Source organism: Suricata suricatta, chromosome 14 (assembly GCF_006229205.1).
Source record: "Suricata suricatta isolate VVHF042 chromosome 14, meerkat_22Aug2017_6uvM2_HiC, whole genome shotgun sequence".
NCBI classification, from domain to species: domain Eukaryota; kingdom Metazoa; phylum Chordata; class Mammalia; order Carnivora; family Herpestidae; genus Suricata; species Suricata suricatta.
The window spans coordinates 23,698,921-23,720,591 of NC_043713.1; the positions used below are offsets into that span (position 1 = coordinate 23,698,921).

General features: G+C 47.6%; 1 protein-coding gene across 1 annotated transcript in view; it reads left to right on the top strand.

The window, feature by feature from the left end:
* Positions 1-21,671, top strand: part of MYO5B (myosin VB) — a 192,975-nt gene that overhangs the window by 64,730 nt on the left and 106,574 nt on the right. The window contains exons 8-10 of the mRNA XM_029921554.1: positions 3,775-3,882; positions 7,471-7,580; positions 12,889-13,154. Of these exons, the coding sequence (XP_029777414.1) occupies positions 3,775-3,882; positions 7,471-7,580; positions 12,889-13,154 (484 nt within the window). The remainder of the gene's footprint in view (positions 1-3,774; positions 3,883-7,470; positions 7,581-12,888; positions 13,155-21,671) is intronic.

Here is a 21,671-nt window from a genome sequence, read left to right on the forward strand (position 1 = left end):
ACACACACACACACACACATATATATATATATATATATATATATATATATATATGAACAAGTTTTGGCAAGGTCCTTTGTATTTGGACCATTGTGTCCCAAATGTAACTTTCAGGAAATAGGAAAAAAGCCTAATTGGTTTTGCACTTAAGTGCATTGAATTAAAGAAAAAAAAATTTTTTTTTTAATTTTTTTATTTATTTTTGATACAGAGATAGACAAAGCATGAGAGAGGGAGGGGCAGAGAGAGAAGGAGACACAGAACCGGAAGCAGGCTCCAGGCTCTGAGCTAGCTGTCAGCACAGAGCCTGATGCGGGGCTCGAACCCACAAACGTGAGATCTGACCTGAGCCGAAGCCGGAGGCTTAACTGACTGAGCCACCCAGGCGCCCCTAAAGAAAAAAATTTTTAAAGGAGCTTTTCCTTAGCCTTTGCCTTAGCCCCCTCTTTGGGCCTCCGACTAGAGCAGTTGAAAACTACCCGATTCAATCAATTTCTTGTGCTGTTTTTACCTGCATGTGCCCTCCAAGAACATCTTAGAAGAAAGCTAAGGGGCGTTGATGAGCTCTTGTGCTGGGGGTGCGGCCGTGTTCAGCCTCGGGGGTGCATTGGCTGTGAGCTCTGAAGCTGGACCTTCAGCTCCGCTGATAACCCTGGCTGAGTGGCTGGAAACAAGTGAATGAGGGACTGGCCAGCGGTTCCTAGAGGATATTTAGACTGCCTCGCCTCCTTCCCCCTTTTCTTCACCTAAAACATGCTACTCAACTTTACAGAAGTCTCTGCAAGACCCCAGGCCCAGCAAGGGGTTCGTGCATTTGAGCATTGAGTAGCAGATTTGCAGCCAGTCACCCATATTTCCCTCTGCCCTACCCTATTGTTGGTGGCCTCTTGCATTAAAATGACCTCAGGATGAGATTTAAAGAAATATACTCCAATGAGTGGCTGCAGTGTGAATAAATGATGGTAAAAGGAGGTATAATGGGCTTATATTTCCTTAAATACAGCCTTCAGGTAATGAGGAATAAGTTCTTTTTCACTTATCTATGTATTGATAGTTTTATAAAGAGCCTCTCTTGCCTTGCACAGTTGGAGCATAGCCTCCCAGGTGAGGTACTAGCCCTCGGCCGTGGCCCCTGATGGCGCACGGCTCTAATCACTGGGCTCACACTTCCTCCGTGGTCCATGCACTGTCTGATCCAGCGTCTGCCTGTTGAGCCCATTACTAGGGGGATTTGTGGTATATCTTTCCTTGGAAATACTGCATAAAAAGAGAGCCAGACTGGAGGACAAGAGACGTTGCTCGGATGAGACGGTCAGTGATGACTTCAGAGGCTGGAGAGCCAGGGTCCAGGGCGGTAAGCAGGTGGCAGGGGACCTTCTCCTGTTGGTGTCTCTCTTACCAGAGTCTGGAGTGTGATGGGGACACAGGTGATTGCAGGCCTAAAAGTTGCTGATAATCTTGATTGCACTCAAATCATTTAGTGAAGTGACCTGTGACTGATCCAGGGGGACCCCCCCAATCCCCCACAGTGATGAGCCTGAGCCAGAGGAAGTCCCCTGCTGGGCCTGAGTGTGGGAATTGGCAGCAGGGAAGGTGGGTGGTCGGTCTGACCCAGAGTGTCAGGCCGTAGGGCCCTGGTTGTTGACAATAAATGGTCTTAGTAGATGCTAAAAATGTCTCCTTCAGCAGTGATGCCTGATGCCCTCCTTTGCAGTATCAGGTGCCTATTTTTCTGGTGTGTCAGCTGATAACTTTTGACAACAAGTTAGGTTGTGTTTATGGCAAAACCATGTCATAAACCACCATCTCCATGATAGGGTGACCAAGTAATGGGCCCCCAGGCCTGGCCAAAGTCTGGGGGAGTCCCAGTAATCCCTTCAAAGCCTATGTCCCTCAGTTTGCCTATCTGAAAAGTAGGAATAGATATGTACAGTCACCTTCATGTGGGCCCTGCCAAAGTCATCAAAGGGAGGTACTTTGAAAGGTGAATGAAAAGGAAAAATGGGCGGATGCTTTTCGTAAGCCTTGGAAACTGTTGTGTCCTGTGCCAGAGCCTGCAGGGCAATTAGATATGAGAGGTGAATATGCCACCTTCCACAGAGACCTCCTGTGACTTCCTTCCTAACAGTTCACTTTTGCTGTGGCTGCTGGTGAGCCCGGGGCTCAAGTCCTTCCTTTCCTCGCTCAAGTGCCTCTAGTCATCAGAGTGTGTTTGGGCTACTCCTCCACGAAACCTTTAGCCATAAGCTATGACTTGGCTCCCCATTTCTGTAGACAGTGCAGGTCCTGGCTCAGACTGGGACAGGGCTTGGGTCTGAGTTCTGCCACTTCCTCACTGGGCCTGGCAGCGTGCACTTATTGGATGAGTGTAGCTTGGAGCAGGGGGTGCAAGGTAGGGAATGGAAGAGACCTTTCTGGATAGGTAGGCGGGGCTGCTGTGGACCTGGACCTGGACCTGGGGTAGAGTTGAGGAATGACAGCAAGGAAACCGGCGGATATGAGACCAGAGATACAGAAGCAGCCCTGAGTCTGGAGGGGCAGGAGGAGCCTGTGGTTGCTTCACAAAAGGCCTTGGTGTTTGACCTCTGTCTTGGGGGCATTGGGGGGTAGGAGGGGTCACTACAGGGCTTTACATAGGGCTGCAGTGGGATCAGAGTCCCAGCAGATTGAAAGTGGATTTGAAGGGACAGGAGAAGTAGACTGGGTAAGTCTTTGGCAACAGTCCCCAGACAGCAGTTGCAGAAGTTCAGACCCAGGCAATGATGGTCAGAATGGAGCAAGGAAAGAGACTTGAGAAATTCTTATGGGATCAAACTGGCAGATCAAGGTGTTGAGGGAGGACCAGGCAGCACAATGAAATGGCCTCTAAGACTGTTTAACTGATGCACACTCAAACCATATGCACTCAGATCAAGGCGAAGTCACTTGACTGGTCTTTATAGGAGATGAGGAACGCAGCCAGTGTCCCGCTTTGTCGTCTTGTCAAAATCAAACATCGTATACTTAGAAATTCAAAACAGTCGGTAGGGTTGCATTCCACAGAGGGACTGTATTTTGTGGAAAATGTGATGCTCTGGAGTAATTCTTATGAGGGGCCCATGTTAGCCTAAATGCCGACTTCCCACGCTGCTGTGCAGATTTTACCCAGGGCTTGTTGCGTTTGTGCTCCCTGCTGAGATTGACTCTGAATCCTAAGGCAGCCCCTTGACTCCACCTTCTCCCTGAGGCTGTTATCAGAAGCCTGAGGAGGAATTGAACTGGAGGTGAGAGCAAATCACAAAACAAGGGTCTCAACTCGCTTTCGTTCACTTGTCTGAAGAACTCAGGAGTGCCCAACTTGGTAAAACAAAGGAACAAAAACCCATGTCACCGTGGGCACATTGGTGCCCCTCATTTGTTAAGTGAGGCTCTCAGACTGAGATTAATGGTCATGGAAGTCTGTGATTTAGGGAGAGTGAACATCTCATTGTGTATCAGATCCTTTTGAAAAGCAAATCTATGGTGAATCCTATAAATTGAACTGTCTATGACTTGTTTATGTTCACCTGTTTTTCACATGCTGGTTTTATACAAATACAACAATGCATCTGGGCAGCATAGCATAACGTTCTGTGCTTCCTTATCCAGTTTTTTTATTTGCCATTGTCAATAAAGATAGCCTCTTAAAGGCTTCCACGTCCGGCTGGGAATAAAATTTCATCTGGGATGAGTAGAAATCCTCTTGGGTCGTGATCATGGTAACCCAGGGATGCCTTTTCTCCTCTCTTCCCACAGCGTGTGCGGAGGACTTCTTCTATACCTCACAGGGAGGAGACACGTGTATCGAGGGTGTAAACGATGCTGAGGACTTCGAGAAGACGCGGCAAGCCTTCACACTCCTCGGTAAGCAGCTCCTGAGCGGGAGAAGGCCTGGAGGATTGATTTCACAGATACTAGAGAAGCATGACGGCGTCCCACTTGGCCAACCTTCAAAAACTGATGGGGAAGCCCTTCCTGAATGTCGTTCCCCTTATTCCATCCCAACCCTCAGGTTCCGAAGTTTAAGACTTACAGCTTTGTTGATCTGTCTTAAAAATAAGGGTTTGCGAGTTGCTCTCTCAGGCACTGCAAGAGAGCCCTTTTTGCTTCCTCAGGCCATCAAAGCCAGCGGAGGAAACTGGAAAAGAGCCATGTCCTCTCATGCTGTGGTCTGGGTTCCAGGGCCTGCGTTCTGGCAGAAAGAGCCTTTCAGACCAAATCACCCACGTACCACAGCCGTGGGATCCGAGTTGCAAACAGACTGTATAAAGGTCTGGGAGGGCTCTCCTAATAAAAGGCCACTTCTGTTACCACTGTTTCTGTGTAGAGTGTAACAGTGGAATCCAAGCGTTCTCTGTCATTCTGGGCATAAAGGGCCATTTTGGGGGAAGAGGATCCCTAAGTGGTCAAGTAGAAGGTAATTTCAGTTTCCCTTTGTTAACTGGGAAATTGAATGAGTCAATTCCTGGGACCTGCAACCAGAAAAAAGCAAAGCTTGGCAATCAGCCTGAAATTCATGAAGTGGCTCAGGATGGCCCTTGTGTTTTTCCCCAGGCCCTTCTGACAGAGGTAGTCATTTGGCTAGTGAGTCCTGTGACTACCCCAGAGCAGCATTTCTTAGTTTCTTTGATGGGAATCTGGCAAGTCTTACCCAATGTCCAAATAAAACATGGCCAGCCAGGGAGTACCCTAATCTCGATATTAGTAGAACCAGGACTTTTGGTGCTGAAATCTCAGCGCTGTTCACTCATCTGGGTAACCGGCAGGTAGACACAGTTTGTTTTTTGTAACCCGTGAAATGATCAGGACATAAAAACCACACTGGTTATTCCAACAGTTGATGATTATTAAAAGGGATGTAAGAGGATTTTAGGGGTGTATAAATAGCAGGTGCTAAAGAATAGCTGCTTCCTTTAGGGCGAGGAAGAACGGCTAATAAAAGAACTATTGCCTGGCTGAGAGGTCAGCCACTTCCAGGAGCCTGTGGTTACACCAAGATCAGATGAAGACACCTGCCCGAGGGCGTGGCCATTGCCGAGAGGAGCCTGCAGGTGCCCCAGGGTGTGGTGAGCCAGAAGGTCTCAGAAGCAGCTGCTGATGGGAGAACGTGGCCTGCGGGCATCGCAGTGGCTCATCGGGTTGAGCCAGTTGCTGTGTTGCTGAGATGAAGAATAACGATAGTGACCAGAACCAAGAACAGGCTTGTCCCCTTGATGCTCTCGCATCATTGAGTCACTACAGTGACTCTTTGACCAAGCTTGACATTCCGCCAGTGGGCAAAGAGGAAAGGTTGACAGGGTCTATCCAGCTCTAGTATCACAAAGTGGGACAAATTTGAAACTGAGAGAATAAATTGATACGTTTAATGCTAAGCAGGGTAACATTCTGCCCAGTTTGCCAGGAGGAGGCCCCTGGCAGCTGCCTCTGTGTTGCTGCCATGAGCAGTGGGCACACACTGATTTGAGGATAAGTTGGTTCCCTCCAGGGCTCTAAGGAACCTGGGGACTTTTGTTCACAAAGCAAATGTCATTTGTAAATCAATTGTAATAAGCCTTTCTTCTTTACTCTTCAATAAACACGTCCCCCTTTTTTACTCAGGGGTTGGCAAACTTTGTTAAAGGACAAGATTATAAATATTACTTGGGATTCTTTGACTCATGTGGTTTTTGAAGCAGCTAATTCCATTTTGCTGCTGTAGTGTGAAAGTAGCCATAGATCAAACATAGATGAATGGGCTTGGCTGTTCTAATAAAACTTTATTTACAAGCACACATCGTGGGCTCTGTGTCATAGGTTGCCAACCTCTGTTTTACTACTTCAGTTTCATTGTTTGATTTTGTTTAGTTATCATAGTGAGATACTGCTTATTTGAATTGTGTATGAAGAAGCCACCCTCTGGTCAGTATAGTGCAGGAATCCTAACTATTATTAGGGCTTAATAGTCATCTGATATCTACTACTTATATTCCTACCATGACTGGGTGGTGAAGACTTTGGAAGCATTGGGTCCTAAGGATACGTGAAGGAGAGAGAAAATCGATCTGTCCTTCCTGGGATGGACACAATGCCCACTTCCTGACTAGTACTTCCAAGAGGACTTACTTGAGAGCAGAATCCTCTGAGCTCTGATCCAAAGCCTAGTACTTTACTCCCCACATGAGTGAGCAACCTCAAACCTTCTGTTTTTTCTGGGGTGTCAACCCCTGCCTGCAGCCTATCTTCCTTCCTTTCTTTAGTCTTACTCAGTTCCGACAAATTCTTTGGCCTCCAGCTGGTTTTTTTTTTTTTTAATTGAATTAAATGAAACTAGATACTTGAATGGCTCCTGCATTTCTGTAGACATCTGGGAATAGTGGCAGCCTAACAGTCATCACTTCACCTCCATTATTTGTGTTCCTCAGCACCTGTGTGCTGAGGCAAGAACAGGGATTCATTATATTAGGGCTATTTCTTATATTTTACAACTTTGTATTAAAATGAAAAGTAAACCTCTGCCCCTATGAATCTTGAGCAGTAATGGTCATCCGTCATTAGGAAAGTCTAGAGTCCACTTGTCCAGTTTATGCTTGGCTTTTCCACTTTGTGGTTGGTTTTCCAGCCTAGTGGGTTACATCTTTACCTTCCATTTATATATGTGTCACTTTTTTTTTTTGGCCTGAGTAAAGTAGTGCCTTAAAAATAATTGCAGCTGGAGAGAAACATGGGAGACCATTGTATTATTTCTTAAACTGTGTGGTAGGTTAACTGGTGTTCTGTTCTGTGGCATGTTTTTTTTAATAACTCCAATTTTATCATTCAAAAATAAATGATAATGCCTTAAATCTAAAGATAAATTTTAATAGATCATCCACATCTTTGATAACTTAGGTGCTCAAATAAATGTAACAGGCCTTGGCTGCCACAGTGGCCGCAGGTTGAGGGTGTCTGTCACGGCCCCAGCTGAGAGCCAGCTGGCTGTCCAGCCCCAACAATTGCACTCCTAGAAGTTTCTCCTCTTCCTCCCCAAGTTGGCACTTGGGATGTGGGGCACAGATGTTTGTTGGATATTATGTTTGGAGAGCAATGACTGCAGATAAATGGCCATTGTTATGAAACTCATGAAAACACCCATAAAGTATTGGTCGAAATGGAGTCTAAAATGAGTCTGCGTGATTGCTGTCTTTCCTTCACTCTTGGAGAAGTTAAAACGGTAGCATAACCCATCTGGTTTGATCGAGACAATCAGAGTGAGGCTATTTCCCTTTGAGTCCACGGAGCCCCTTTGCCCTCTGAGCTGTTACGCTGAGTGGTAATTACCTGGTGAGGAGCCTGGATCATTTTAGGAGTCATTGGCCCAGAGAGGAAAATCAAACCTTTTTTTTTTTTTTAAGTCCTTAAAAAAAGGGTAAAATGTCCTTTCTATCCTACCATCAATGTTGAGTGTCATTCATTCTTTTTTTTTTTTTCTTTCAGGAGTGAGAGAGTCCCATCAGATAAGCATTTTTAAGATAATTGCTTCCATCCTGCACCTTGGAAATGTGGAGATCCAGGCTGAGCGTGATGGCGATTGCTGTAGTGTATCAGTAAGTTGCACACCGGCACCCAAGATAAAACCTACACCACTGACTCTGCCCTTACAGTCTTCTACAACTGAAATGTGTCTTTACACTCAGAGGACACTCCTAGGTTATTTATTCTTAACAGTAATGGTTTCTGTTCTTGCTGATAATTTTTTAAAAGAACACATCCTCTTCACATCAGCTGCCATCAAATTTCTATCACTGAGGGGAGGGAATTTGGTAGCTATTAAATAGATTCTTTTTTTTTTTTTTTAATGGATTGCTTTTCCAAATACACTGAGGTCCATGGACTCCTACAAAGTGTTACCAATCCATGAGTGCTTTCTGAACTCCCCACTGAGGTCCATGCAGCAAGGAGAGGAAGGCCTATTGGCCATCATGTTTGGGGACTGTCTCCAAGGAGCTTACAATCTAATTGGGTAGACAAAAGATGACCACACTTTGCTAGATTTTGACAGTATGATGCAGAATATTGAGACATCTATGTGAAAGTATTATAAACTGTGAATTCAAAAATGATGCTCATGGTGACTGTTCTTTTCCTGGTGCCCAACATAACACCAGATATGTGCTAGATAAGAAAATGCCTAAGTGGGTAGATGTTGGAGTGGGTACCAGGTCCGTCCTAGAGACAGCAGCTGGGGTGTGCTCTCTGTATTTGGGTCCATCTAGGGCCAAACCAGTATTCTTCCCTTAATAAGTGAATCTTCAGTTATTGATTATAGACCTTTCTTATGCCCCTTAGTGGCTAAGTCTTGGGGAGGTATAAAGTAGGATTCTTGTTCCCAAGGACTTGGTTGAACACGAGTTTAGAAACCTAGATCTTGGGAAAAGATAGAAGACAGTACTATAGAATACAAATGTGGGTATGTGTCCATGCCACTCACAGCTGATGCTTTTCCAGTTGAGCAAATATTAACTTTCTGCTGTTGACCTGGAGTTAGGGCATAGCGGAAGTGGAAACCAGCCCTGCCTTTAGGGATAGGAAGACCTGAACTATAGTTGGCATCTGGCATCCCCTCCCCCATTGCCCCATACATTTTCCCTGAAAGAGAAACAGTCTTGGGGGTGGGAGGTCTCCCTGGCCCATCGAGGTTGCCACCATCCTCTGCATGGAATCTGCCGCCTCCTGAGAGCTTTGAGGCTCATGCACCTGGGCCCAGTTTGAAAGGAGGGAATGTTGGAGCTGAGCAGTGTCAGTGACCATGGATGACATTGGGGTGCGTATGTTGGGTAGGTGGGCAGTGAGGTTGGCCGTGATGGTGCTGTGAGAGCCCCTTGGCATTGTGGAGAATGGGCCCCCAGTGCAGGCCAAGCACTCCCCTGGTCTGAGGCCTTTGGGCCAGTGCAGTATTGCCCCCATGGCTTTTTCCTTGTAAGGAAGGCATAAAGGGTCTGTGCCAGGGCACCTGGGTGACTCAGTTGGGTAAGCGACGAACTTTGGCTCAGGTCATGATCTCACGGTTCGTGGATTTGAGCCCTACATTGGGCTCTGTACTGACAGCTCAGACCCCGGAGCCTGTTTCGAATGCTGTGTCTCCCTCTGTCTCTCCCCCTGCCCTGTTTATGCTCTCTGTCCCTCAAAAATGAGTAAACATTAAAAAAATTTTTTCTAAAGTGTCAGTGCCTAACTCACATACGTACCCCAGTAAATGCCCCTTTGTTCCGTAGGGCAGCCACATGTGTCCTGGTGTCAAGGACAACTGAGATTGGGGATGTTGCTTTGAGAAACTCCTCGTTTGGGTTGGTGAGGTACAGGAAGGGGACACATTCCCAACACCCCGCCCCGATCATGGACTCTTAGAGTATCTGTACCTGATCCATATGGCGCCTAGCATGGTTGCAGTTTTGCATTTTCCGTGGGCTGGTTTGCCACATGTCTCTCTCCCTCGTGAGAGTCCACAGTCTACAAAAGCAGCTACTGTTTGTTAATTTTTATATCTCTAGCACCCAAGATGGTGCCCAACACTTGGTAGGTGCCTGATGAATGGATTTTTGATCAGTGCTGGTTTCCCCCACTAAACTCGAGGGCCATGTCTAATGTGCTTTTTCCCAACCTTGACACATGTTGGCACCGACTGAGTGTTTCTGTAAACACTGCAGGGAGGTGGGGGATACTGAGGCTCACACTTGAAGAGTGGACGGAGGACCCAGTTATGGAGAGTGAGGTGGGAGTGAAGCCTGACAGGTAGAAGTCGGTCTCTTAGGGTAACAGGAAGTCAGGTTTTTGAGCACAGGAACTTGGCCTTTCATTGTCCTCCCATTAGAGGCTATGTAGAGAACTCCTTGTGAGGGAGGGCTCTGAGTCAGGACTGCCAGGGCTGAATCCTGTGTCTGCCACTGACTGATAATTAACCCTTCAAAATCTGCTTCCTCATCTGTGGATCGCCAGTGGTATGACCTCCCTTAACCCAGGGCTCACGTGATTGAGTTTTTGACTGTTAGCCGTGTTGTTAGAGCCGGCATGGCCCTTCTGAGTAACCCTGTCCCTTCACAGGGTTGGGAAAACTAAGGCCCAGAGAGGAGATCATGACAGTTAATGACAAGGGCTGGGCCCCGGCCAGTGTTGTTTCTCTGGTACCACTGCCAGCCTGACTTCTTCCAACCCCCCTGGAGCTGAGGCTGTCCTCCCCAGGTGCCTAGCGCAGTGCTGGGCACACGGTGAGTGCTCGGGAAGTGCTCCCCTGGTGCAAGGCACTCTCAAATGGATTTTGGTTTATTACTCGGGTACGTGGGGTGGGGCCCCTACTGGGAAGGTTGTCCGTCCACAGTATGCCTTCTGCTCAGTTATTTTTAATTAAAGAATGAAAATGTGTTCCATGACTGCCAGAGTTACCTTGGAGAGGCAACAGCATGCAATTACTTGGACACCAGAGGCAATTTGTTTCTCGAATTTGGCAATATGGGCCCACGAAACCTAATCTACCTATGATGCTGGCTATTTTTGATGGATTTAGCATCATTTAATTAAGCTTAAATGTAATTGCATGATGTTAAATCAGTCTCAGCGCCTTTAATCAGCACTCAGGAGGGGTAATAGAGGGGCAGGCCACAGCCCACTGTGGCAGATGGGAACCTGTCCTGAGGCGGTGATCTGTTCATTCCAGAACTGGTGGTTCTTCTCCACTGCGCTCACTCGGGAGGTGCCAGGGAGGCTGGGGAGCGGATGAGCAGGCCTTGGGCGGTAGTGTCTGCTACCGGCAGGCCATCCTGTGTCAGGGAATCCAGCTGCAGCGCTGTGCCTCGCAATTAAGGATTTCTTGGAAGGAGGTCAGATTAAGAGGTTGGACTCTGGACGCCTCTGGACCTGTTGCTCGCCAAGTGATCACCAGGCATTTAACACTACTACATTCGGCTTTCTGGCTGGGGGAGAAGGCGGCCAGAGAGAAACGGGGTTGGCCTGGAGAAGCAGCCACAGCAGCCCCACCTGCTGAGTAAAGAGACAGGCCCCCACATGGCCACCCTGCCCAAGCTGAATCTCTTCCCAGGCTGGATCAGGAGGCCTGGGCGCAGTCAGGGGTGCCACCATTCGCCTCATTTTTCTCTACCGGAAAAATAAGGGGGATTCGGTTAGAATGCTGGTGCCCAAGGAATTGTCCTCCGAAGCTTAGCCCTAGGAAGATTCTTAAGAAAATAAGGGTTCTGTGGTCAATTAAGCTCAGTAGATGCTGCATAAAATGGGCCTCTTGGTGCTTTCAGGGTTCATTAACAAAGGAGTTAGGCTGTGTCTCCGCGGGTACCGTCCCTCTGGCTCTCTCGTTAGATAAAGCCAATTAATGTACTTTGTAACTATTGCTCAACAGACCATGTTTTTGGGGGGGGAAAGGTGGCTTTACTTTTGGAGGTTCTCTCCTGCTCTGACATTCTATTTTGTAATTATGTTTGTTTTGGCTAGATGGATTTTAAATATCTGTAGGACAAAAAAAAAAAAAAAGGTCTGGGGAAATGGTGTTAAGAGGGAAATGGTACAGTGATCTGTGTTAATTTTCATGGAACACTTAAGCTCTCGTTTAAATCCTCCAAGGCAGCCTCATCAGAAAATGAGTCTCACAAGCAATGTAAGGCCATTACAGAAGGTGGCACATCATGTTCTAAAGGATTCCCTTTCTGCCTGAGTTAATAGCCCAACCACAAGCCTGCTGGATGGCTTATCAGCTTTCCCAGGGAGAGGATTTAGATGAGGGAGGAAAGAACAGATTTTTTTGGTGAGGTGCTGTATGTGAAAAGGAGTATCTGACTTACACAGGTGGGTGAAATAAGACCAAACCGGTTGGTGATGTGTTTATCAGGGACGTGAAGGCCAGGTGCCATGATTGGAACTTTGGGTAATTGAGGGTCAAGGTCAGAGGCAGCTGGGTTCACTGGGTAAAAGGTGCCCTGGGTCTATACTGCTTCGCTGTGTAGGGAAGGGACTTCATCTGCACCAATTCCTAGTTTCCCCTCCAGCTCTAAAAGGGTGGTGTTACCAATTCACAGTATTCAAAGTGGCTGCTCTGCTCAGGTCAAAGTTGTGTATTCTTACCACTTGTCCTAGCTTTCCACCTTGATTGGCCTTTTCTCCCCAGGCATCAAGTGCTTTAAGAGTATAACACCAAGTGGGGCCCCTGGGTGACTCAGTCCATTGGGCTTCTGTCTTCAGCTCAGGTTATGATCTTACAGTTGGTGGGTTTGATCCCTGAGTCAGGATCTATGTTGACAGCTCAGAGCCTGGAGCCTGCTTTGGATTCTGTATCTTCGCACTCTCTGCTTCTCCCTGTCTTTCTCTCTCTCAAAAATAAATAGTAAAAAAGTATAACACCGAGTATATGTTGCTTGGTATCACTGAAGCTAAGAGCTGTTAGACCAGGTGCTGGTCAAGGGTAGTGCTTGCACACGAGGACTTCTTTCTGGGCTGTGGGTTCAGCACTATGTGTGGGACTCTGCGGATGGAAAGTATATAATTACTGCTGCCTTCGGGGTCCTTACTGGATTATCTATCCCTAAATTATCAATTCTCATTCTGCTCCCTTTGCTCTGGGATTCTCTCCTGCCTGTCACTAGGCCATGGAGGGGAGGGCCTAGGGAAAGTTGAGAAAGCTTTTGTTTTTTAGAGCCCTGATAGCTTGATGTAATGATCAGTATGAGCAACATTCTCTGAGTTCCGCTTGTCCCTCCACTCAGCCGTATGAGAGCGTGTGAGCCTGCCGGTGCTGTGGCTAAGAAAAACACGGTGCCCCCGTGCTGGGTGGCCCATTCTGTCTTAGGGGAGAGGGCCTGGTGGCAGGCTGGCCCTCCACTCCCCTCCTGAAACCGTCCCCCGTGTCTTTCCCAGCCCCAGGACGAACACTTGAACAGCTTCTGCCGACTGCTAGGGGTGGAGCACAGTCAGATGGAGCACTGGCTATGCCATCGAAAGCTGGTCACCACCTCAGAGACCTACGTCAAGACTATGTCCCTGCAGCAGGTGGTCAATGCCCGCAACGCCCTGGCCAAGCACATCTACGCCCAGCTGTTCGGCTGGATTGTGGAACACATCAACAAGGCCCTGCACACACCTCTCAAGCAGCACTCCTTCATCGGCGTCCTGGACATTTACGGGTAGGCCTGCACGCATTCTCCTACACACCGCCTGACGGCTGTGAGTGGCTTCCTGCCAGCATCTCAGAGTTGGCGGGGGTGGGGGGGGGGCCTGGAGCGTTCCCCAAACTCCTGGGATTCTCAACCTGGGGGAGTGTGAAATGTAGGCTAGCTTTTGTGTGTGTGTGTGTGTGTGTGTGTGTGTGTGTGTGTGTGTGTGTGTGTGGTTGTCACAGTGACTGGGGTCTCTACTGGCACCTAGTGGCCTCAGGTCAGGGATGCCAGGTGTTCTGCAATATGGAGGAAGGTTCTAAGGAGGAATGGGCCTGTCGGAAGCCCCGTAGCTTTCCCATTGAGAAACCCTGTAGGCCCCCTTCTTCACACTGGGAAACTGGCCCCGAGAGGGAAGTGTCTCACCCAGCACTGGGCTGGAGGCTACTATGAACTTAATTCCAGGCTCTGACTCACAGCTGTTTTATTCAAATCTACCATTTGAGCTCCAGTCTAGATGGTTCTCGTACTGCCATGGTTTTGTCCAGCTCTGTAAGACTCACGAGTGGTCATTCTTCAGGCTTCTCTTCCCTTCAGACTTCTAGCCTAATGGCAAGAACTGTTGTTTATAACTGTGTATTTTCCAGGGAAAGGCCATATGGCCCAGTGGACAGTCTCCTTGACTAGGCCTTAGGAGATGGGTGTAACTCACGGCTGTCGCCAGCTCGCTGGATGGTTCTCTACAGATCACAGCCTCTTTCTCTGGTCTTTTGTTTCCATAGCTTAAAATGAAGCGTGGAGCCACAGTCTCTTTGAGGTTCCTTCCAGATCCTTCTAGAGTTGTTTGAAATTATATGTACTGGTTTACAACCTTCCGTGGCCATCTTCTATGATGAATGCCTTGCCCTCTTTAAGTTAATAATAGATTGAATCCTCCTGGGTCTTTATATCTCAGAAGTCATAGCTTCTGTCTCAAAATAGAAATTCAGACCCATGGAGGCGCAGAGTTGTAAGAACAGGAGTGCTCTAGTGGAAACAACTGCTGAGTGGGCTGATGAGCTGGGACTTGCCTTATGGTGAGGCTGTTGTAAAGGAGAATCTCTTGGAAGTGGCCACTTCCTATGCGGAGACAAGCTGTCCTACTTACGTCTCTGCTGATCTTGCTCATTGTTGGGCTTCCAATCCAACCATGTTGCTGGTATGGAGGAAATGGAGAAGGAAACTTGATTTTTTTTTTTTTGGCATCACAAAGGCCTCCCGCTGACGAGTTAAGTCACATGCCTGAGCTGCTAACACAAGAGGCAACAGAAGAAATTGTAGCAGAGTGCGGGGGAGGTGGGGGTGGGGAGGGTTGAGCACTTGGTGCTGGGTGACTTTCAAGGCTGGCGTGGGCACACTTAGCAGCATCAGGGAAAGCTTAATGTGAAAGGTGAGGTCTGAACTGGGTCTTTTAAAGGGAGAGAGTAAAATATGGGGGTGGGGCAGGCACCTTTGGGAACATGAGCACCAGCAGCAGGGAAAAGCCCAGTGTGGACGGGAAACCTTCTAGCTGATGAGCAAACAGTAGAGCAGCACCCAGGGGTGGGGAGGAGGAGTATGCATCTGCACCAGGGCGCTTCGGGGTTTTAGCCAAACAGCCACGTGCAGGCCACCCCTCCTCCTGGCCAGCCGAGCCCCTGCTGTGCCCTCCAGCCGCTCTAGTTGCTCTGTGGAGAGCGCAGAACAGTCTATACCCTGGGAACATAGCTTCTAGCTGTCAGTAACTCCGCTATTCTCTCTGTCGTGAGCGTTTTCAGGTAATCGTGTCTCCCCCAGAAAAAGTGACCTTTAGTGTTCCCTTCTGAAGTAAGACCCAGAGAAACTCAGGCTGCAGCGTTTGACCTGATTCCCTTAATAAACCTGGGCATGAACCTAATTTTACTGAGTTTTTGATCTGAGAAGATGAACAGGTAGACTCACTGTTGTGAATAGCAAGTAAGAAAACTGTGACTTGAAGGGTGTCTGGGTGGCTCAGTCAGTTAAGTGTTGGACTCTTGGTTTCAGCTCAGATCACCATTGTACAGTTCATGAGTTCAAACCCCATGACAAGCTCTACGCTGATAGCATTGGAACCTGTTTGGGATTCTCTGTCTCCCTCTCTGTTTCTGCCTTTCACCCCCAACTTTGATGCTCCTGACACTCAGCTCTGTTTTGGCTACCTACTGCCTTAGCAGGGCTGGCATACATAGATGGTCATCCCTTCCCTGGGATCCTGGTGAAAGGCATTGCTCATCATTGGGGTATCGTGCTGCTGGGTCTAGAGGTGCTGGCTGGGCTCATTCAAGCTGCCATTTTGTGGTTATATTTGCCATTTATTTTTTATAATTGAGTCTGTTCTAAGTTCCTGGTCACTGCCCAGAGGGGAGAAATCATTTTCAGAGGAGGCTTGTCTGTGGTTGGAGAGGTAGATTGGACCGTGGTGTGGTGGGAATCCTGAGAACCCCATCACCTCCTCTCGGGGTGACCATGGGTTCCTCTGGGAACATCTGATGGCTTTCCAACGAGAGAGCAAAGTCCCCTACCGTCTGTGCTTCCTTCAGACATGCTAATCTGCTTCCTTTTCTCTTTTTTAAATCCTTGTTCTTTCTCCGGAGCTATTTTCCTTTTTCAGACTGTGCCATGAAATGTTCCTATTTGCAAAGCAATTTACTCTCCTCTTGCAGAGACAAAATGCCATGTTCCTTCATACGCTCAATGCGATACTGCGTTTGTGCCCTATTTAGGTAGAGTTCAAGATGGCAGCTGAGAACCTATGGGGTAGGTTCAAAGTTAACAAGCTGGCTGCCTATCTAGGTCATTTGTTGCCAAGAATGCACTTAGAGATGTTTGCCAAGTGTACATAAGTGTGCTCCTCAGCAGTCATTGTCTGCCGAGAAATTACTGTGGAAGTTTGCACTGGCCTAGGCTCTATTCTGGCCAACGGGTATGTAATGAACTTCTAGGAGGTCAAAACCAAAAACCACCACAGGAAAGCAGGTCACTTGGACCTTGGAGGTCCTGTTTTGATCCGTCAGGTCAGTGATGACATTTCTTCATCCAGGAAACAAAATAACAATGTTTGGTAGAAGTCGGGGCTGACCTTGCGTTGAGCTGCTGACGGTCTTCTCCCTCTTGCAGTCCTGGTGTCCTGTCTCATTCGGAACTTCAGACACCTTCCAGAAAGCCACTGGGTTTTTTTTTTCAGTGTGGCCATCTCTGTTATCTGGAAGAAGGTGTCACACTGGACTTCCACTCCTGTTGTCTTCTCCAACCACATCCCCCTCCCATTCCAAACCCTTCCTGTCTTTAGGGTTTATTTATAATGTAACTATGGGGAGTGATTCTGAGGAGCATTTCATCCTCCATGGCCTCAGAAAATTCCAACACTTTTATTATTTTTTGAGTTTTCTACACAAATCCCTGACTACCGAACACGGGGGTCTTGTTTCTCAGGAGACTTGGTGTGCGTAGAAGATGCCCTTGGGGTGACTGAAGTCTTTGATTGTCTTATTTCTTGTCCTCTGTGGGCAAGAAGGGTGGCATGTGGAAGCTAGAAAAAATGGGAAGGATGGTGGGGATGCACTTCTGAATACAGGAAACCCTACTCAGAAGAAGAAAGGAATCAAATTATCTCCTCCTCAGTCAGGTTACAAATGCACAAAGCTAGCTGATGAGAGTGGGAGTGCCTCCTCCTCCGCAGCTGTTAGACACTAATTAGTAATTAGCCGATAACGGTCCCCAGGTGGACTTGTAGCCCCTATTTAAGGCCATTGACTCACCAGTCAGGTTCATTCTGGAAACACCTGAAAAGAGTTCTGTAGTGTGGGTAAGCCACTCCAGAATTTTCTGTAAATGTTTAAAATGTTACCATAGAAGCAGCAGCCAGAGTGAACACCCCTTTCCTTGTGTGTAAGAAAACAGCGCGCTTAGCCAGAATCACTGGGGTGTCTCCTCTCAGCTTGGTGTCCCAACTGGTAGTTCAGACTGTAGAAAAGGCCCTGAACCCCAACATAAATGGCATGGGCCTCAGAGGCTCCCTCGGTCGTCAGGTCAGTCCCTCAGGCTGTCCTGAACGTTGCCCGACATGCAGCGTCCCGTCCCGGCAGAGGAATGGCCTCCCTCCGACCTCCTCCCCCACCGCCGTTCCAGAAAGTGCAGAGCAGGCAGTCGAGCCACCCTGAGACCAGCTCTTGTCCTTAACTAAGGATCCGTGACGCTGCCCGCGGGCATCTCTTCCCGGGCAGGGGATGGAAGTTAATAGGACAGCGCCAGGCAGCTTTTGGTCGGGGGTTTCCTTTTCATGTTACATTAACCTGCGTTTGCCTCTACGGGCTTGAATAATTATAACTGTAATCCTTCATTCCTCTCCCCTCCTCGAGGCAAAAAGAAATGGATGGCTTCAATTTGGGGGAAAAGGCAGTTATTTGTCTTGGACTTGAGCCTTCAAAATGCCAAGGTGGAAGGGGCCTTGGCTGTGGCCAGCTCATTTTGATGAGAGGACAGTTGGCCTAGGAGACTCTGGGAGCAAAGCAGGGTGCATTGATGAAAGCTTGATGCTGAGGAGCGGGAGGGGAGAGGATGCGGGTGGGGGAAGGACAGAAGTGGGGAGGCCCCAGGAAGAAGGAAACAAGGTTTGCTGGGATTTTCTATCCTTCTCAGCCCTTACATTACTTTCTGTGTTTCTTATGGCATTTCCTATCTTTAACTTAGGATTCAACTCTAGTTAGTCCTTTTTAATGATACTTTTTAAAAAGAATTTCTTTAAAATTACAGCTAGAAAAGAACATAAAACTTAACATCCTAACCATTTCTAAGTATATGGTTCAGCGGTGTTCATTAAGTATATTCACAATGCTGAGCAACAGAACTCGGAGCTCCTTCCTGTTGGAAAACTGAAACTCCATCCCCATTAACAGCTCCCATGTCTCTCCTGACGGCCCCTGGCAACCGCTGCCTGCGCCCGCCCCTGGTTTCCCGGAACGGGACTGCTTTTAGATCCTTCTGTAAGTGGAATCCTAGAACGTTTGTGATTGGCTTCAGTTACTTAGTGAAATGCCCTCGGGGCTCATCCAGGCTGCAGTCTGCCATAGAATTTCCTTTTTCGAAGCTGAGTAATGTTTCGTTTTGTTTACCCATTCTGTTAACCCCAGCTTCTGGGGATGGACATTTGGGTTTCATTTACCTCTGGGCTATTATGAGCAATGCTGCAGCAAACAAGGGTGTGCAAATACCTCTTCTTTTCATTCTTCTGGACATATACCCAGAAGTAGGATGGCTGGATCACATGATAATTCACCTTTTAATTTTTTTTAGGAACCTCCGGCTGGTTTTCCGTAGTGGCTGCACCATTTTACACCCCTATCAGTAGAGCACATGGGTTCCAGTTTCTCCACATCCTTGACAACACGTCTTATTTTGTGTTTTTGCTCAGAGCTATCCTAATAGGTAGGAGGTAATCTCTCATTGTGGTTTTGATTTACATTTCTATGGTGATTGGTGATGATCATTTTTCATAGGCTTCTTGGCCACTCATGTATCTTCTTTGGAAAAATGTTCAAATCCTTTGTGCATTTTTTGAGTTATTTGCTTGTCATTGTTGAGTTGTAAGAGTTCTTGGTATAGTCTGCCTATTCACTCCTTATCAGAAATTTGCTTTGCACAGATTCCTATTCGTAGGTTGCCTTTAATGATATATTTTAAGTAAATTTCTTCCTGGTGTTTGCCTTCATTTTAATGGGAATTATTTTGTTTTCTTGATCCCTTCAAAATAGAGTTAATTTTATAATTCCAATGTAGTTATTCAGAGAAGACAACTCAGCTCTTCTCAGACCTGTATGAAAAGGTTTCACAGAGAATGGAGGGGGGAAAGTCAGGGATTTTCCTTCCAGCCTGTGAACAGCGGACCAGACTTGGGCAACCCAGAGATCCCTGGCCATGTCCTCTTCAGGGTGAGCATGCATGGCTGGCCCCAGTATCCTCAGATCCAGTGGATCCCAGAAGCTTTTGGGTTTGCTCTGGAATCTGAGGCTCCCAGGAGAGCCTTATAACTGGTTGCTCTAGGGTCGGTCTCAGCCTGGCAGAATCTCTCTGACCTAGCTCTTTGGGGTTTTCCGGGAGCCAGACACCCATATGTACTCTTAGGGCTCCGATAAAGTGACCGTTTTCTCTGTCCATGCCATCCCCCCTGTGAGCTCAGCCTCCATTAAAGTCCTATAGCACAGGAAATCTCCCTTCGTTGGGAGGCTTCATACACTAGGTTCCTGTGGTTTTCCAGATAGCTCTTTTGGGTAGCGACCATGCCTTGCCTCTGCTTCCAGCCCTTGCAGTTGACTGATGGCCTGGGAGAGGATTTCCATTTGGTGGGCGTTTCTCTGTCCCTCACGGGGGTTCCTGGCACAGAGACGGAGGCAGGGAATTGGAGCACACTGCCGACTAAAGAGACATAAGTCCTCCAAAAGAGTAACTGTTCTTGGCCTTGGGATGTAAACAGGGCCTACGACTGTGCTTCCCCTGAAGGTCAAGTCCTGCATGGGGGCATCTAGTTACAGTGAAACACATGGGCAGAGTTCAAGTCCTGCCATTGTCAGGTGCAGCCAGCATCCCAAGATTGTTTAGTAAAGAGATGAGAAGAGTTGGCCTCGCTAACAGACTGCAGGGTGCCTTTGGGAGGTTTCATGGGCTTCAGGTGGGAAAGAGGCCTTGATGGGACTTGTCTGACTTTTAATAACTATTCCCGGGAAGCCTTCCTATCCAACCTGTAACTCCTATCGTACCATTTGGCCTTCACTAGAAGGGTAGAGTGCGGTCTTGGTGAAAGAGAGGAGACTGAGTTCAGGAGTTTAGTTCATTTGAGCCGTTCTTCAGGGGAAGAACTGTTTCCCAGCCTTCAAAGCTTTACGTTGCCTCTGCCCTGGAGTGAGAGGTTTGTGGAGGTTAATAATTAACTCAGAGGGACGGCTTGACTTTTTATTGCAGTTTCACTTTCAGACAGACACTACCTTCTTTTGAGAGACGTTTGTGGCCCTTCCCACACCCTGAACTTGGAGCAGAATGAGAAGGATATTCTAGCCTCTTTCACAATTTGGGGATCGGAGGAAAGTGAAGTAGGGGGTAGTGGTTGCACCATCCCAAATACAGATCTTGGGTCTCCGTGTCAAGTCGTCATCTATGTTTTGACCTCCCTCCCACCCAAGTATTCTAGTCTAAATGTTCTCAGCATTGATTTTACAGGAGAAATCCAATTCACTCTAGTATATAAATTTCTTTGTGACAGTTTAATATTGTGAGCTATAAATTGATTCATTGTGTTTATTTTTAAAAATCATCTCTGTTGATGGGAAGAATTACTACTGAGATAATTCTATTGCAGAGAAGCTGCCCTGTCTCCCTGACTGTGACTTTCGGAGGTCAGTTATCTTAAACATTTCCCAATCTACCTACACCTCTCTTTCATCTCTGGCCCTTCGGCAGACATTACAGTAATTACACTAGATGGCAGAGGAATTGTTACTAGATAACATCTTAGAAATAGGGAAATTAGGAGCTAATTTCAGGCCATCTTAAATTAATGAGAATGTTCCCGGTGGAGCACTTACCAACATAAACCTTTAAAAAGTGACAAGTTATTGAAATCTTTTATCTGTAGGGCTCAGTACAGGCCTTCCAAGAACACCCGATTGCTATTATCTAGCCATTTTCCAGGGTGGTTTTAATCTTCCTTCTAGGTTTTATTAAGTTTCCTTGCGGGGGTTGCTGGTGTCAGCGACCTGTCTTGGGATGCAGTGGGGGGTGAGGGAGGAAACGAGGCTGTAAGTGACAGAACTCCACGTACAGGACCATCACGTGGACCGAGAAGGCCCCAGTGCAGCCTGACAGCTGGCAGACACTGTCCCCATCCTGCGTGGTCTGGAGTGCAGCACCCGCCTGGACTCAGCATCTCTGATCTTGTTTTATTAACTTACAATTATTTCCCCTATGTGGGCATGACCAAAGGCTGCTTCTTAATGGTGTTGTCTCCAAACAGTTGATTCCTTTGGTCGCAAAATGACTTTTTGGGGCACCTCAGTGGGTTGAGTGTCTGACTCTCAATTTCAGCTCCATTCATGATCTCACAGTTCATCAGTTCGAGCCCCACGTCTGGCTTTGTGCTGACAACCCGGAGCCGGCTTGGGATTCTCTCTGCTGCTCCTCTGTGCTTATGTACTCACTCATGTGCTTGCTCGCTCTCTCTCTCTCTCTCTCTCTCTCTCTCTCTCAAAAAAAAAAAAAAAAACTTAAAAAAATTACTATTTCTCCATGTCTTACACCTTGGCAGTGGAGGTGGGCACAAGGAGGAGGAGAAGTCTGGACACTGACATGGCCCTGTTGGGTGTGTGGCACATGTATTCCATGGTGGGTGCTATGTCTCTACGACTGCCAGCCACTGCCCCCACCTTTGGGTGAATTGGAAAACGGCATCCCTCTGGGTGGAGTGCCTCCCTCCTAGGCTCTCGGGACTTCAGTGCTGGAGTTAAGGGTGGGACTGGATTG